Consider the following 18,536-nt stretch of genomic DNA (forward strand, 5'->3'; position numbering starts at 1 on the left):
ATGCAGCTTGGCAGGACTCACAGCTGTGGACAAACAGAGTAAAGCTGCTTCTGTCTAACTGTGGCAAATTATTTCTCAGTTATTGACAGTTGTGTCTAAATCTGGTTAGTTAAATTATATGTGGCAGTAGAAATTATGTCATGACAATATGACTATGAAAAGAGCACAGGGCAGAACATCAGAATTGAGGAACTTTCACCTGCAATGTGAATATAGTTACCATGTATATTGTTGTTACAGACGTAGTTTATGGACCTGACGGGTATAAAACACTTTCTATTTCCTTTTAGGGTATTTCATTCTGGGATTCGTCTTGCTATTGTTTTTGTGGGTCACTGATTTCAGGTGTTTCTTTAAGAGTTGTCGACAAAACAGCAGTGCCTTTAAGGGCATGTTGATACCTAAGCAAACTGTGCACTCTTAAAGGGATGGATTGGGTGTTTGTAAGTGGGCTCGTATGAGGTACTTATCCATAATCGATGTATTGCCTAGAGTAGAGGGCGATCGGCACACCCCCATTTTGGAGAAACAGAAAGGAACGCCGGCATGGGAGCAAAGCAATATACTGGTGTGGGCGGGGCCAGCAAAATGCTCACCGAATAAAAACCTTAATATCAGTTCATGTATACATATGCTCTATTAAAAATATTTTCACTGCTTTTTTTCCTTTCGGATGGGCAACTAAACTGAGAGAGAAAGTTATCTATGTTCTTTTCAAAGCCAAGTTTCACTTTGAGTTCAGTTCCCCATCTGGTCTTTGAAATATAGCGCATACTTAAACTGATATTGATTTTTTTTTAAGGTGATCCTTTCATTTAGGTGTACAAAATACATTCCACACCAGTATATTGCTTTGCTCCTCTGCCAGTATTCCTGTCCAATTCTCCATTCTGGGGGCGTGGCGACACTCTGACTATGGATGACTATGTACATCATACAACCCCACTTAATAACACCCAAACTATCCCTTTAACCCAATTAAGGTATACTCACATGTAGCTACTTCAACATTGCTTTCTCAAGCTTTAGTTGTTTTAATTCATCTTAAGAAAACTCTTTTAATCTCTATTAGGATGAATGTTGGACAGATACACTTGACTGTAAAATATACTGTTTTATTGTTTAACACTGTTAAAATGCCAGAAGGAATAGTGAAGTTAGAACACGGTAGTTCAACAAAATAAACCTTTTTTCAATGAATAAAATATAATTTCTTAAAGATTGTCCAATTTTATAACTCTTTCAAAAGTACACACAGAGCAACACATTTATGGCATTTGACATTGAGTACACAACAGAGATGCTCACAAGTCATTTTTTGGAGGTCCAAGTCATGGCGCAAGTCTTTGGTGAGCAAGATTCCAAATCAGGTCTCAAATCTTTGGTCCAGAGTCAAAGTCTCAGGACTAAAAGCTAGAGTCCAAGTGAAGTCTCTCATATTGCTTCAAATTTATTGTACAAACCAGTATGCACCAATAGTGTATTTAATAATCAGACAAATACTTTGTAGCTTTGTCGAGATTGTCAGGTTTTCTGCCCTGCCAGATGGTACCAGTGAGATGAGATCATCACTGTTTACTACTGATATATGTGCATTTGACAGCAAATTATTTTGGTGGCCAGTAAACAAAACTACTGCTTTGTATGCAGTAGCATACCATAGCACCATTTTAATGATCAATTTCCATTGGCATTCATCCCATCTTTTCTTTATCAATACAACTTGTTTTTTTATGTTATTTTTTAATGTCAGCTATTTAGATCAGTAGGTCTTTTCACTGCATGGCTAGATATACCCCACACCCCATCTGTCACAAAGTTAATGTGGTTTACCCTTGTTGCTGCCAAACTTCACAACAAGCTTCTTTTTAGCAACTTCAGTACATAATATACACAGATGTTTTCCCAGAGAAAGGCAAGCTTCTTGAAAAACGGTACAAGTTTGTAGCACGGTCATAAAAGACAAATACAAAGAAGACAGATTGAATGAATGAATGAATGAATTTTATTTATATAGTGCTTTTCACAGACAGTACTATCACAAAGTGCTTAACAGAGCAGACATTTAAAAGCATGAAAAACACAATGTGACCCTAGGGTCAATAAATTATCTACACAGAGTGAATAAAAAATGTTAAAGAATAAAATAAAAATAAAATAAAAATAAAAATGTAAAACATATTTTAAGAGCAGGTCTAGGACATGGGTTTACTTTTACACAAACGCCAGCCTAAACAGGTGGGTTTTGAGCTGGCTTTTAAAAGTATCCACAGTATCTGCGAGGCGCAGAGTTGCAGGCAGAGCATTCCAGAGCCTCGGGGCCACTGCCTCAAAGGCTCGGTCACCACGGCTCTTAAATCGTGTGCGTGGGACTGACAGAAGACCTAGAGCGTTTGACCTGAGAGTGCGGGCGGGTGAATAGGGGCGAAGTAGATCAGCTACATAAGTCGGAGCCTGACCGTGAAGTGCTCTGTAAGTGATGGTGAGAATTTTAAAGTGTATCCGAGATGCTACAGGAAGCCAGTGGAGAGATCGGAGTACGGGGGTGATGTGAGACCGTCGATTTGTCCTGGTGAGTAATCTGGCGGCAGCGTTTTGGATGACCTGCAGACGGTTAAGAGCAGATACACTGAGTGATGTGGAAAGTGAGTTGCAGTAGTCAATGCGTGAAGAGATAAATGTGTGTATGATCATTTCTAATTCAGGTGTTGATAATACAGATCTCAGTTTACTGATATTTCTTAGATGGAAGAAACATGACCTGGACAGCTGCTTAACATGTTGGTCAAATGACATGGAGCGATCAAAGAAAATCCCAAGATTGCGCAGGTTGCAATGGGAAGCAGAGGAGAGTGGACTAATAATCTGCCTGATCATGGGGACAAACTCCTCTGGAGCAATAACTAGGACCTCCGTCTTAGAGTCATTGAGTTGCGAGCAGTTTTCTGCCGTCCAGTCTCTGATGGCATTGACACAGTCCAGGAGCCTAGTTAATGTGAATGCCTCGCTGGGTTTGAATGACAGATGAAGTTGGATGTCGTCTGCATATAAGTGATAGGACACATTACAGCTTTTTATGATCGGCCCCAAAGGTAACAGATAAAGGGAAAATAACAGAGGCCCCAGAACCGAGCCCTGCGGTACACCACAAGAAAGTTGAGAGGTAACAGACACAAAATCACCCACAGAGACATTGAAACTTCTGTCACTGAGGTAAGATGTAAACCAGTCTAACGCTATGCCAGATATGCCCACCCAATCACGAAGCCTCTTAATCAGGATGTCATGGTCTACAGTGTCAAATGCAGAACTGAGGTCCAGAAGAACTAACACAGAGCAGTCACCTGCATCAGCACACATGAGAATGTCATTTGAAACCCTCAGGAGAGTGGTTTCAGTAGAGTGTTGCTTACGAAACCCAGACTGGAACTTGTCGTAGATATTGTGCCTCTCCAGTGCAGCAGTAAGTTGTTTGGCCACCACTTTCTCAAAAATTTTGGACAGGAAAGGCAGTTTTGATATGGGCCTGTAGTTCATGGGCAAAGCTGGATCTAAGTTAGGTTTCTTTAATATGGGCTGGATAGTGGCATGTTTGAAATAGGAAGGGACAATTCCTGTAGACAATGAGGAATTGACAATAGATGTTACTGCAGGGCCAATAGTTAGCAGAACTTTCTTAAATAGAGAGGATGGAATTATATCCAGAGGGCAAGTTGATGGCTTTGTTTTGGTAATTAAGTCCATCAGGTCTTGAAGGCTGATAGGCTGGAAAGAGCCCATAACAGCAGGAGATTGCGAGGAGCTACAAGTAGCCGAACAGATCCCAGGCTGAATGCCAGACCTAATACCTGTTACCTTATCATTAAAATAGATCAGGAATTTGTTGCAATCGTCAACAGAATAGCATGGTACAGTGGAGACAGGTGGTGAAACAATTCCTCTAATTGTGTCAAACAGAATCTTGGGATTTTTCCTTGAAGAGATTAGGTTGGCAAAATAAGCAGTTCTAGCTTCCTTTACTCCAGTATTAAAAGAACTCTGAGGTCTTTGAGATATAAACGATGCACTTCTAGCCCAGTAGCTTTCCAGAGCCGCTCTGCCCTGCGACACTTCTGTCTCACGCTGCACACTGAAGCACATTGAAGGCCCGCATCATGTTAACATTAGATTCTTCCTTACATTTCTTATTAAATACAAAGTAACAGCTAAGTAAAACAGACCCACTCACACCCCCTAACATCAACACCATTTTCACAGTTTCAGACCATCATCAGGAATACTTGGAGGTGCAGGTGGAGGGAATCAACTATTAACCTTAAAAGTCTTGAATTAAAAAGTTATGGTTAGGGAGATCTTAATATATAATGGTGAGTAAGTTGAGCTTGTCTCTGAAACCTGCTGAGGCCCTCAAGTCCTTCTATAATTAGTGCAGAGGTTGTTGTGCACATTAACATTTCATGTGGAGTTAGTTGTGGTCTTGAATTCAGTTTTTTCATCCGGATTAAATCTGTATTTGTATCCATACGGCCGCAGATGGTGCGTCAGGTACTCCAAAACATACATCTCGACAGCGTGAATGTAATGAAAGGACACGACAAAATCTGAGCAGCAGCCTGGACCCTGGAGAGAAAGAGAGAGAGAACCACAATAGAGTTTAGCACAGTTACGATTCAGACTGTGTGCTTAAACAGCAGGAAGCCAAAGACGACTCCGCAGGTGTGAATGTTGAATACCTTAAACTTCCATCCACTACACTCTAGTATATTTACAATGTAGTAATAACAGCAGTCACTCCTACTTTAGGTCCAGTATTCCCTTAGTGCTACCTGTTTGGTGAACCTGTCTCATGGACAGTGACGTATAGGTACAGTGCCTTGCAAAAGTATTCACCCCCATGGCTGTTTTTCCTCTTTGTTACATTACAACCTTGAAGTAAATTTGATTTTTATTTGGATTTCATGTAATGGACATGCACAAAATGGTCAAAATTGGTAAATTGAAATGATTAAAAAAAACATGTTCCCAAAAATAGAAAAGGGGAGTTGCTATGAGGCCTCTCAATAACATCTGGTGCTACCAAATACTGTCAGAAGTCACATAATTAGATAATTATAGTCCAATGAAGTCCATCAAGTGTGCAAGCCAAGTGTCACATGATCCGTCACATGATCTAACGGAGCACCATTAAATCTATTACTGAAATGGAAAGAAAAGGGCACCACACCAAACCTGCCAAGAGAGGACCAAAAACTCACGGCAGGCAAGGAGGGCGTTAATCTCAGTGGCAACAAAGAGACCAAAGGTAAGCCTGAAGGAGCTGGAGCGCTCCACAGAGGACATTGGAATATGTATCGATAGGACCATTTCAAGCCGTACACTGCACAGAGCTGGGCTTTATGGAGGAGTGGCCAGAAGAAGACATTGCTTAAAGAAAAAATGCAAAAAACCTCCCATTGCACCCCATAGTATTGTCTCGTCACATGATCAAACAGCAAGTTGACATTCAACAACTTCAAAATACATTACCCAACAATCACCACTGCAAATCTGTACGTGATGAGAATACCAAAGGAAATAAGAAATTATTTATTTTTAAAATAGTTTTATTCTTTGTAGTTTATGTGGAATAAGCATATCCTTTTGTCAACCCTATACTGACTATTTTACAATAAAAAAAATAATTAAAAATGAACCTTGATGGTGATGGATTTGCTTTTTTGAGGGAATATAACAAATGACAGCACTATCATTTTAATTTTTGAGTTTTTTGAACACAGGCATATTTCCTTGGTGGCAATCTGAATCGCCACAAGAAACTGTCCTAATGCAAGCAAACTGCCTGCACTGTCTAAATGTACGCCCCTGCTCACGAACATAGCCCTACCAACAATTGAGGCCACAACGGTCCGTACTCCTGTATTTTCTGACTACAAATAACTCGACTTTGTACAACGATGATCTTGTCGTTACTGCGAAATCTTGACTCAACACGGTGGTCATGTGATTATATCAACAACTTGAGGAAACCAGACAGGCAGCTGAATCCATGCGAAGCCCGATTCAGAGGAACCGATTTCATTAATGGAATGCCATTCGTCCCCAGACAATCACTCCTGTGTTACTCAAAGCTCAGCTTTGAGAGGAGAAGAGAGCAGTGGCGGCTGGTGGAACATGTTCTAGGTAGGCCATCCTATCAATTTCAGCAAACATCCCAGTATGATTTAATGCAAAAAAAATGTAAGTATCAAACACGCATTATTACTTGGCAGTTAAATATTTAACATGTATTCCAACACGAAAACAATCAGTAAATCACACTATATAATATAATATAACATGTTCATTTATTGAGATGCCCCTATGGACCTTGTTATAGGAGGTAAAGATCAGGAGAAGTAAACATGAAATGTAATTATGAATACTGATGTTAAATTAAGCTATGATGAGTTTTCACTGTTAATTTAACATCTCTATTACATGTTGATGCCTCCATGACCAAGTTAAGCAGATGAGACTGAGGACAACTATGTAGAAGAAAAGATGTTCACTTTGTCTAATATGTAGCTTGACAGAGTTCTCATGTGTGTCCTGGTGTTCTCATGTTTCCTTACCTCCTCATCCCTCACTCCCTACCCTGGTGTTCTTATGTTTCCTTACCTCCTCATCCCTCACTCCCTACCCTGGTGTTCTCATGTTTCCTTACCTCCTCATCCCTCACTCCCTACCCTGGTGTTCTCATGTTTCCTTACCTCCTCATCCCTCACTCCCTACCCTGGTGTTCTCATGTTACCTTACCTCCTCATCCCTCATTCCCTACCCTGGTGTTCTTATGTTTCCTTACCTCCTCATCCCTCACTCCCTACCCTGGTGTTCTTATGTTTCCTTACCTCCTCATCCCTCACTCCCTACCCTGGTGTTCTCATGTTTCCTTACCTCCTCATCCCTCACTCCCTACCCTGGTGTACAAGGTGATTGAGATGAGAACAGAAGAGTAGGTACTGTACTGATGCCAGAATAGTGTAATGTTAGAAACTCACCTAATCCAATTTTGATTTTTGAATGAGATGAGCCTTGCTGTCAAAATGATTTCTAACAGCTGTATTTGGATGTATTGAATAATATGAGTGATAAAAAAAGTGAAATATATAGTTATATAGTATATAAAAGTACAATGTAAGAGCTGCAACAGCTGGTTCGAAAATGATGACCTCGCGTGACCTCTCTGTACTAAAGTCTCTTATTCTTCACTTTATCCCAGCCAACCTTTATTCAACAACTACTGATCGGTTGTGCTATGATTTGGGAGAGTTTTTAGCCAGCCAGCTGCATTATTTCAAAAACACAATATCAATAAAAGTGATTTTGTTTCAGGTGAACCTGAATATTTTCAATTTGAGCTGTGTAATGTCTTAATTTACTATATTAACCAGCAACATATACACAATATTACCCACTGAACAATCTCACCAGTGTTGTGTTCTGATTATAGCATCAACAATTATTAAAATAGACCTTGTAGTTACAGAACTGTGGTCTCCTTAGTATGGGTATGCCATTTTCGAGCAGAGGCCTATAAATAGGGCCCGAGCTTATAAAACAAGATAAATGTAGCAATATAAAAATACAGTAATCGGATACTAAAAGCCATTTTATTTATTAAAAACGATGGTATATCAGTGGGCTTTAAAACATGTGGCTGACAATGCGTAAATAGCAGTGGTGGGCCGTCACAATCACAAAATTATAGCTATTTTATAATTTTATAATTTTTCACAAATACACTACATGTATTCAAAAGCACCGTAGCGTGTGAGTGTCCTGTCGTGCTATGGTGTCGTGTTGCTGCCTTGGTTAGCTCTAAACTCCAAGACGCTCAGTTGGAAATAAAACGCATTCTTAGCCATAAAATGTGCAACGCTTCTCTGACGCTGTCAGCCAGAAATACCGTTCATACAAATCCTTTTCCTGGCTGGGTCAGGGCTGCTAGCTGTGGGGTTGGCCGACCCTTTCTTATGATGTCCAGTTTTTCTGGAAATGTCCTTGAGAAATCCGTTTCTCCTCCTTCAGCCATTGAGTGTTAAAAAAACAAAGCTAAAAAAAGAAGAATCTACACCAAGAAAAACGCTGAAAATGTCATGTCAATGTCATAACTTCTTACATATCTTTCAACTTTCATCTTTCGACTTTCAACTTACTAATAACTTCTGCTAGCTAGCTGTGTGAATTGTTTGTAATAAAATACGTTTGGGTGAACCATAACTGATTAAAAAGACGGTGTCGTGTGTTGAGGAGGAGCCGCGAGTAGCACAGAGTCGGCTACAATGGGTTTAACATGTCATACATTGTCCTGGAGGGCAAAGTATTTTACCTGGTTGCTAAGATGTCACTACGTTCTTTGTTGCTTGTCAGTCTAACCCAGAGGTAGCCAACACGGCGCCCACGGGCACCTGGTCGCCCGCAGGGACCACGTGAGTCGCCCGCAAGTGATGTTCTAAAAATAGCACTAATATGAAGGCAAATCACTGTCACAATCCAAGAGCGCAAATAAGGTCCACGTGCGCGCAAATTAAACAGCAGCACGCGTATATTACTTTGACGAGTGCTTTCACATCACGCCGCGCAGAATAGCTCTGCTCGCGCGAGCAAAATTGCAGCCTGGGAGGAGAAATACGGCCATCGCCATGTTCATTTTTTCGCAAACCAATGAACAGAAGTTGCCATATTTGGAATGCGGAGGAGTGACTTAGTGACGCAATATACGGCTCTGGTAGAGCCCTGTCAATCACAAAGAGCCCCGCCCTAAACCATACTCTGCTCTCTGTTCTATTTGACCATAATGTACTAAATGAACATCATGCTGTATTGAAGAACATTTATGGTTCCAGATAATGTATCTTATTGACTTTGGTGATCCCCTGAACTACTGGATGGAGTGCCATGACATATGGTGCAAACTTCCATGTCTTTTCATACATGAACATATGGAAAAATATTTTAAAACTACAGTTAGGCTAACGTTAATAAAAATGTTGTTTTGTTTTTTATTTCCAGAAATTCCCATGATGCCTCACAATGCTTTCCTGAGGCCCATGCTGCATCCAAATTTAAATCATGAAGGAAAAATAAATGTATTTTCTGTCAATGAAAAACGAATGAGGTTTAAGTCACCCCATTATCAGTCACCCCTCTCCAGGAGAGGGGTGACTGATAATGCCTGGTCATGTAATGCCCCCCAAAGTGAAAAGGCACATGCAGGCGAACGGCACCCGCCTCCATCCATGACACTCAGCGGATAAGCAAGGATACCTGAGAAAGGGGTGTCATTCATGGGCATGCACCACCCACGCTGCAGTGAACCAGAGCTAGCCAAAAACTGGCAAAGCCTCACCCCAAAGCGAGCCCTTGGTGAGGGAAAAGGCAAATGATTTGGCGAAGCTGTTATAATAATAATCATCGTCTTATAGTAATCAATTTGATACGGACAGACCTGTTCACTATAAGAGGATTCCACTGTAGTGTTGATTAGCAAATGTAAGCTTTCTAACACACAAAATTAAGATGGTCAACACGGTAAACCTACTAAACACAGCATGCTAAAATGTAGCATGTTAGCATGCTGATGTTAGCATTTACGGTAGCTCAAAGCATCACCATGCCCCCAAAGAAGAGCAATCATTTTGGACAATTCTCCAAAAGCCCAGATTCCGTTCATCTGCAATGTCTTTGTACGTTCAATGTCAACATTAAATTCTTCCCACAATATCTGTGCTACCTTCTACCTTGGTTTGTTCAATAAAAGATTGTGTTTAAAACAGCACACCCTGGCCTCCACACCTTTACTTTCCACCTCTCGACACAAAAGCCACACTCCTTCTGACATAGACTCTGGATGTAAATTGTGACATCCAGAATCTTGAATGATAAATTAATTCTCACTCAGAAATAGTTGGCGTCTTATTGGCATTTTTAGTATAAATCCAGATTCTCAACAGGAACTTGTGTATTGTGTTGCATACCTCTACCGGGATATAGTGTTCATAAAGCAGATACCAAGGCCTCGGTCTTGGGGGCTGCCTGACGAGGTAGTGGTCTGGAGGAAAAGGATGAAACGTTTGTCTCCCCTTAACGTCCCTGGAGTCCGCTGGTTCCACCTTCATCGTCTCCATACATTTACCCAGAGCCATGTCCTCTATGTTGGAGAAGTGGGTACATTTCCCAGTATCGAACCCTTCGACAAATCTCCTCAGTGCTTCCTTACTGAGGACGTAACCTGCTCCTCCACTCATGTAGCCTTGACTGATGAAGGGGGTAAACCTTCTACCCAGGTACAACGGCTTTTCAGGATCATATGTGGACAAGGTGTAGCGTAGATTCTCTATGACCACGAACGTGTCGTCATCTGCTTTTAGGAACCAGTCCGCTTCGTCCAGGTGGTGCTGGTGGATGTACTGAAAGGCTCGGATGGTCTTCCAGTACAGGTTTTCCCTCCCCTCACTCACGTTCAGCTTCACAGTGGGGAAGTCCGTCTCGACAGAGCTCATGTACAGCACTTTGTTGCAGCGCTTGGCCCACGTTTCCCTGATGTGCTTGGTCCGGGATTCCAAGTTCTTGGGCCCCGTCATGATCCAGCACAAGATCCGCGGTGTTCTAGGGGAATTAGCTGCTGAGCTCTTGTTCTCAACTGGAGGAAATGAAGAACAAAGTATCAAAAATGTGTTGCGTGGACATTTTAGACCTGAAGGTTTCAGACCTACGGTTAATCAGAACAGTACACTTCGACTGTTGTCAAGAGTATAACTGAATTAATGAGTAGAGATAAGCCGGTATACCAGTTCCACTACTGTGATCAAACATTCTAAACAATACTGTCCTTGGTATCTGCTTTTATCACAATACTGTGATTATCATGGCAGGGTTCGATAATAACCATGGCTCAATGGCCCGTGGCCACAAAGGGTAACTCTGCCACCCCAAAATATCCCCAACAGGTGGCCCCATGTGGCAACCAAGTTTTGTCAGGTCTCCCTGTCGCTTGCTTTGAAAGAACTGCAATGAACTGCTGATTCTTCAAGTTGAAATGACAAGTTATCTGTACGATACCACCTCATTTTATTACGAAAACCTCAGTAAAAAGGTGGCAGCTGGCTGGCGTAGCCTTATCTCGGTAAATGACCTTGCTGTTGGCAATATGTTATTTCTGTTTGAGAAGTAGAATCATAGGTTACGCCTTCAGTCTGATGTTGAGCACACAGCTGATAGGTACGGGGTTTGTTTACATGCCACACCAGAAATGCATATTTAACAGATTCAGTGCTGACAGAGAGAATCCCAAACTGAGACGCAATATTCGGACTTTTACATGTTGTTCGGACACGGTGGCTAGAATATGACACATATAACGACGTAATGTACATAGACATGACTAGGGATGCTTCACGATACCCAGTTCTAAACAGGAACCGATAAGACAGTAGTAAATACCCAGAGTATGGATAAGGTCCGGAGTTAACGGTTCTGCTATCAGTACTTTAGAAGTTACGGAATGAGATCTCCGTGGAAAAAAAACAGCCTCTCTCTGTGTCTGTCTTTGCATGTAGGGCCGAGTCGTGCTTTACTCTGACACACACCAACTCCGACTCAGTACAGAATGAGACATACATAATGACAGAGATGCTGATCCAGTAGATGCTGAGAACTCTCGTTATATAAAATGCAATAAGTAGTAGTAAGTAGTAAGTAAGTAAGGGAGGAAACACCAGCAGTCTATCAAAACATTGGGCGAACACGCAGAAAATAAATGTACAGAAATGCAGTTTACGTCTGTTTGTCAAGCAGCCGTCCATCCTCGTCCGCTGCAGGTAACGTTAGTGATGCCATAGAGTTTGATCATGAAATCAGGATAATCAATGAAAGCTAATCGCTCAGCTAATTGTTGAGCTGCGACTGTATTTTAGGGATTCTGGAACTTTTTGTAGATTGTCGGGCTGAGGCTGCAGCCATGACCCGGCCCACCCCTTCACACAGGAGAGGGTGAACAATGTCATAGGGCAGTTACACAGTTTATTGTTAAAGGCCTGCCCATTGTCAACAGATGCGTCAAAGGGTAACAACTAATAAGTCTGTCAATGTATATTGAGTTGTTTGATACATAGTTACTATTAACTTATAACTTATAAGTTATTTTGGAATAATAGTTTATGACAACATTAGTACATTATTATTATTAAACATCCCTGCTGTTGCCGTTCAAGAAATACTATTTGTTTAAATATGAATAACAGCGCAATGTTTCCTTTTATTCATTTTTTATTAATTGTCATTTTGTTCTCACAAAATAATCAAAAATAATTGATGAGTATCGATAAGGAACCGGACCGATAAGTAGTATCGCTATTAGTATCGATAAAATCCTAATGATACCCGTCCCTAGACATGACTGGTCAAGTCATGGCACAATGCTGGGACGGAGGGAGGAAGCAAGACAGAGCTTGTATGTGTTTGGCTAAGCCCCCTACAAAGCACTGCTTTTTAAAAGGTGATAAAAACCTGCATGGTCTAAATAACTGTCCCCTTCACTTCTGTGGTTGGCAGTCTGTAAAAAAGATGTGCGCGTTCTTGTTTAAGAAGAACCAGCTGCCCATGTTTTTCCCATGATAAACATTCCGCTTCAAAGGTTTGGACCCGACCTTAGACATAAACAACATCACAATAACTTTGTTTGCTCCATTCATAATAAACACTGTACATGCCAGTTCACCGATTGTGTATTAAGAACGGTATTTAATAATCCAGGTTAAGATAAGTGTTTCATAACTGTAACCGTAGTCTAAATAGTTTCTGAAAAACAGTGACTGACATGATTAAATGGAAATGCAGGACTTTCACTCAGGAGACCGCCGTTTGTGTCCTGTGTGAAACCAAAAGTCAACATTGACTTATTTTACGTTAAGGGAAACGTTACGTATTAAATATACTTCGTTTAAAGCCAAACTGGGATGTTTTACTGAACTTAACCAAGTAGTCTTGTTGCATTTTAGTTTTGTTTCAATTCAAAATGTTAACCACTTGTTTAAAACTGCGACTATCAGCCAGGAGGAAACTTGTTTTGGTTTCGTTGTATGGGAACATCATGAAAATCCCCAGTTTGACAACCACTGTGCACAAGTTTGATAAAATAGTTAGAATTAGCTCCGCCTTGACCTGCTACAACAGTCAAATACTGCTTGCACATCCAATAACGTTACATACAAAATCGTCATGGGGGCTCAGTATTTGTGATACTCAAAGTACATTTTACTGATAATAGTGCTGTACCTTTAGACTCTTGAATGCATAACTTTTACTTGTGACAGTTTTATATTGCATTGGTTTCCTACATTTAAGATATAGGAATACCACTGTTAAAGCACAAGAAAAGCTGAAACTTTATATTTGTTTGATTTCGGATGAAATGTTTCAGATGTAACTCCTAACAATGAATTCTGAGTCACATTTTTTCCCATCCTGACTAAACTGCTTCATAGTAGTCGTTGTAGTTGCCTTGTGACTGCTTGCTGTCATAATGAGTTATGCCTTATTGAGGAAACAAATACATTAGGCCTATTACAGATCTATAAAGCTGCTAAATTCTGTTTTATCAGAACTCCAACATCTAGCCTTAACCTCCATCCTACCAACCAAACAAATTGAACAATCAAGGACTACTGAAAATAATAACCTACTATAAAGACAAACAGCAGAGCAACATGTTAACTTTTCTTGTCAAAACATTAGTGATGTAATTAATGTAATCTGAAGAAAACTAATTATTAATATTTTGGAAAATGTAGTTATTTTGCATAATGGGTAAAACAAAAAATAGACAGAGCACATGAGGAAATGATTGTCAGTGTCTCATAAATAAAGTAAAATGAAGGTTGTAGATGCACCCATTGACACTACATTGTGGTGCATCAGCCATAAAACGTGCATAAAAAGACACGATTAAATAAAGTATGGATAAAATCAGTGGCTACCTGTGTGCACGAGCTGTTTGACTTCGTGCGTAGCATTCCTCGTGAAGTAAATCGCTTGTTCTGTTGCAAAGTTCGAGTCCAACAGAATGCGAGAGGAGAGAAATCCCATCATGACTCCAATGGTGAAGATTAAATGAGACTTAATGTGCCTCATCCTCCTGATTGACCTGCCGGGAACAATAAGTGGCCACGTCACTCACTGCTCGATGCGCACGAGATACTTGTCCGGTCAATTGCTCTAAAAATGAAGAGATAAATAAGGAAATAAGGATGAGCCTAGAGCGGCAGTTCTCTCTCTGTTTTTCCAGACGCAGCGCGCACGCAGTCACCCGCTCTCACGCGCGGCTGTTTCCAGTGTGAATCCAGTAAGGCGGAGCTCAATTGAACACTTCCTGACGTCACCAAACCCTGTACACACATAATCTTCCTTTCATGAACAGTGACTCTTATACTGTTGCTTGGTTTGGTTAATGAGATAAATTTCCCTGTGAGAAATAAACGTGATGTGAAAGCTCTTAAATGTCTTTGAGTATTTTATTAAACATACACTTAGAATAATCCAGCTGAATGCATAGAGCTCAAAGTCAAAGGTTTTACGGAGTAATATATGCTTCACACGAAATGAAATCAAAAGAAAGATATAAACCTATCAAGACTAAGTTGTTTGGAGCGCCTTGATATCATAATTACAACCCATGCCACAAAGCCCCCCCCCCCCCCCTGTAAGAAACTTGAGTGTAGAACTGTGTGTTTAGAAGTTATAATAAACGTGTTTAATGATTCATATTTAAGAATTCATAATTAGTCATAATCATAAGTGTTTTGGAAATGCATAATTAAGATAAGCATAAAGTGTTTTAGGATTAGTAGCTAGAAGTAGAATTTGAGACATGAAGCTTTTGCCAAAAGTTGCAAAGTCTTATCTTTTATATGGAATGTTTATCATAGAAGGGTGAAGCCATAAAAGACAGTCATTGAGTGCATTTAGAATAAGTAAGGGACAGATAGATTTATAGACAGGTCATGCCCGTGCGAGGGTCCTGCGAGAAGGAGGAGCCAGCTGGATTTAGCCAATAGGAACTTTGTGGGATGTTTTTCGACTATGTAAGGCGGGGGAGAAAGAACTACCGCTCGCTTGCTCATGTTCCACTGTGTGGGTGTAACGCTTTCGGGGTGAGCGGGTCATATTCGATGTAACTGCAGATAATGTACTTCACTATGCGACTGTTTTAGCTTCAGAATTATTAAATACTTTTGTTTATAATTGAAACCGGCTGACTCTTTGGAAAGGCTGGTCTCCCACAGTTTAAGAGGCTCTCGAACTCAACACCCCCCCAGAATAGAAATCTGAACCAGGTTAAAGATTATTGTTGCATTTTGCTTACATATTAGAGTCAAGGTTTTTTTTTCCCAAAGGGAATTTGGGATGAATATTTGTATCACTATACATCTGAAAATACTGTCAACAGCCATAAAAAAATTAATTCTCTGTTTTTAGGGGGAAAACCCTCCATAAATCATGCTATAAAGGAGGTATGAACAAACGCCTCTTTAAAAACATTCAGAATATAGAAAGGAATGAAAATGGGAAGTTCAGTGTCTGAAAAAAATTATAATTTTGAGGGAACAGCCTTTTAATTAAGATATAAAATATATAAACATGAAACTACATCATCAAATTAAGACTCAAATGCAAATGGTGAATTATCTAATCCTTAGTTTTTTGGAAATTTAGGAGAAATCTACAGATGCGTTCAATAATCATTATATTAATAATGTGTTTACATTTATAATTGCAGTTTATTAACAAGCTTTTGCTGATGGCTTATTGGAAATTGAGAAACTGAAGATCATATTTTAATGACCTACGAACATTTCTAACATCAGATATGATGATTTTTAATAAGCTGAGGCACTCAAGAATTTTTAAGCAATTCATTAATTCATATCAACCCTTCATAAAGGGTGAATTATCAACACATTATCAGTAAGTAAAGGTGTCTGCTGGCAAACCAAAACCAAAACCAAAACTTTTTTATTTCAGTTAAAAGTGTGAGGAGAAATTATGAGACAAAGTTACACAAACTCATCTCCAATATGAATTGTTGTGGAATATTTCTTAAACTATTCGGGAGAAAAGTGTAAAGTGTTTTCAAATCAATGTCAACTGAAACAGAGTTCTTGATGAAGGATCAAAGTTGTAATAGTCTATTTATTTGCTTGCAAGCAAAGAGAACACAGTCTCACAGATACATCACCGTCATCTGCAAGAGGTGCTCTGACAACACAGTTAAATGGACCGACATTTATACTCAGTCAGCATGCTGTTATCTTGCTTCGCAAACAAGAATAAACAAAGAAGACAGAAGAAGAAAACAAGTCAAAGCAGATGTTTTCCTTTGAAGCACAGTGTCCTGTCTTTACGATAACCTGAAGGCGCTTTATGGCCTGTTTACAAATCCCTTTGTTCTTAGTTTGCCCCACAATAACCATGGAGACACCCAGCCAGGTGCTTCCTTTGATATCACTGTGACCTGGTCAAAGAGTTAAGTCACAGTATTGCAGAGACGGAATAAGTCTGTTTTACCATCACACATCATATATGCCTGCAGAGGGTCATGCCCTTCAGCTGATGCTCATCAAGGAAATACCGCAATCATGACCCCTGTGTGTGTCCGTCTTTAAAGACAGAAACAATGCACAGGATAACAGATAACAAGACAACTGGATGCAAAACTGACTAGAATCATCTACTGAAACAAGGTTTGGTGCCTGTACTTCTAAAGACTTACATTCTTTAACCCTAAAGCATAAGACTATGACATATTTTCCCATAACAGAATGCATTTGTTTCATGTGAATTCATGTGGACACACACAAGACTGATCTGATGACTGCAGACAATGATGGAACACAGCAACAGAGCAAATGATTTAAGGAGCTTGGTTGGACGGTCTCTGCTTTCAGATCTGAAACTGGTGGTGGGGAACAGAGATGGGGAGGGGCGTTCTCCGTTTGGAGGAGGAGCAGGAGTTGGTGGTGAATGTGGAGGAGGAATACGCATCTCTGGAATACGGCTCTTGTCGTAGAAGGATTTGTCCTGGCGGCCCCGATCAGCTCCTGGTAGATCTGGACGTGTGAAATCCAACAGAGTCTGGAGAAAACCACAGAGAACACGTGTTGTATTAAAACACCATGCATCACCAAATCTACATTAAAAATCAGTATTTAGATTCAGAACATAGACTTTGTAACATTTGAGGACTTTGCTTTCATTAAGAATTTCCACTTAAGATATTATTCAAAATATGTCCAATTACTCAGATAAATAAAATTAATTCTTTCACTTGATGACTTCTGCAGGCTTGATCATTTCAAACATTCAAAAAGCATATAAATACATTGCTAGACACTGAGACACTAATCCATCATACATACATCAGCCTCATCAACATTACCTTGAGTTCAGACAGGGAGGAAGAAGAGCTCTCTCTGGCTGATGGAGTTCAGCATCACAGTCAGTCAGCGAATGGAAATACTTCTGAGACACCTGTCAGAATGTGAACAGAAAGACAGCTGTACTTTATCAGTCCAGATATGTGATTCATTCACAGCTATGTTTCATCTTGACCTGAGCTGCGGACAGATTCTCCCGAGCTATAGTTCTCCAGCTGTGTAAAGCCTGTGTCGAAAACTGTTAATGTACTCAATCAAGTTTTTCGGAGGCTCTGCTGCTTTCCAGTTACCAGACAATGTAGCAATGGACCGCATACAGTGTGTGCAAACAGCAGTTCATTTGGGCTAAACCCAGTGCTCTCTTGTGTTATCTCTCTAGCTGCAAGCATTAACCAGCACACACCGTCTTCCCAGTCTCATACCAACTCAATGCAGAAAGTGTGCAGGAGGGACTTTAAAGTTTGATGGAAGGCTAATCAATGTCAAAATCCAAGAGCACAAATGAGATCTACAGTATGTGCGTATCACTCCACGCCACCAAACAATACTACACTACATCTCAGAGGTAAATATTTGTCTGACAGATTTAGTTAACTTCTCAGACTCAGGCTGTAACAAAGTATGTTAATAGCGTTTTGTAAATAAATTGGAGTCCCAGAGATTGATTTAAATTCTCTCCATCATTCTATGACATACAATGTGGGTTTTATGTTCAAACCTCTTGTGAAAAACAACTCAAAGAAACTCTTTGATCTTCATCGATTAAAACATTATGTGATCATGTTTAATCATACTGTTGTGTTTACAGAAGTGAACAGATATAGTGTAGTTAATATCAGCCACAATTTTGACCCGGTCAAGGATCTGGAGCCACGGTTAGGAACCACTGTTTATATGTTAACTGTTTGCCAAGTGCTTTACAAATCACTGGGTTTGTAAATATATATTTATGTGGAAATGTGCATTGTATCCTTTGTTCTTTTGACAGGGTTAGGGTTAGACTTTGCTGCACGTTTTGATATGTGTTATATAAATAAGCATTATTATTAGTGTAATGTTAAGTTT

The 18,536-nt window shown here is 40.1% G+C and overlaps 1 protein-coding gene across 1 annotated transcript; it reads right to left on the reverse strand.

Moving 5' to 3' along the window:
* Nucleotides 1–4,455: 4,455 nt before the first annotated feature.
* On the reverse strand, nt 4,456–14,086 carry c1galt1a (core 1 synthase, glycoprotein-N-acetylgalactosamine 3-beta-galactosyltransferase 1a; the record flags this gene model as incomplete). Its single annotated transcript, XM_079287732.1, has 3 exons — nt 14,016–14,086; nt 10,017–10,681; nt 4,456–4,620 (listed from the first exon to the last, which is right to left on the reverse strand). Exons 2-3 carry the CDS (start codon nt 10,620–10,622, stop codon nt 4,456–4,458), a joined length of 771 nt encoding a protein of 256 aa, XP_079143858.1. The 5' UTR covers nt 10,623–10,681; nt 14,016–14,086.
* Nucleotides 14,087–18,536: the final 4,450 nt, after the last annotated feature.

The sequence above is a fragment of the Melanostigma gelatinosum genome (assembly GCF_949748355.1).
Source record: "Melanostigma gelatinosum genome assembly, chromosome: 17".
NCBI lineage: Eukaryota > Metazoa > Chordata > Actinopteri > Perciformes > Zoarcidae > Melanostigma > Melanostigma gelatinosum.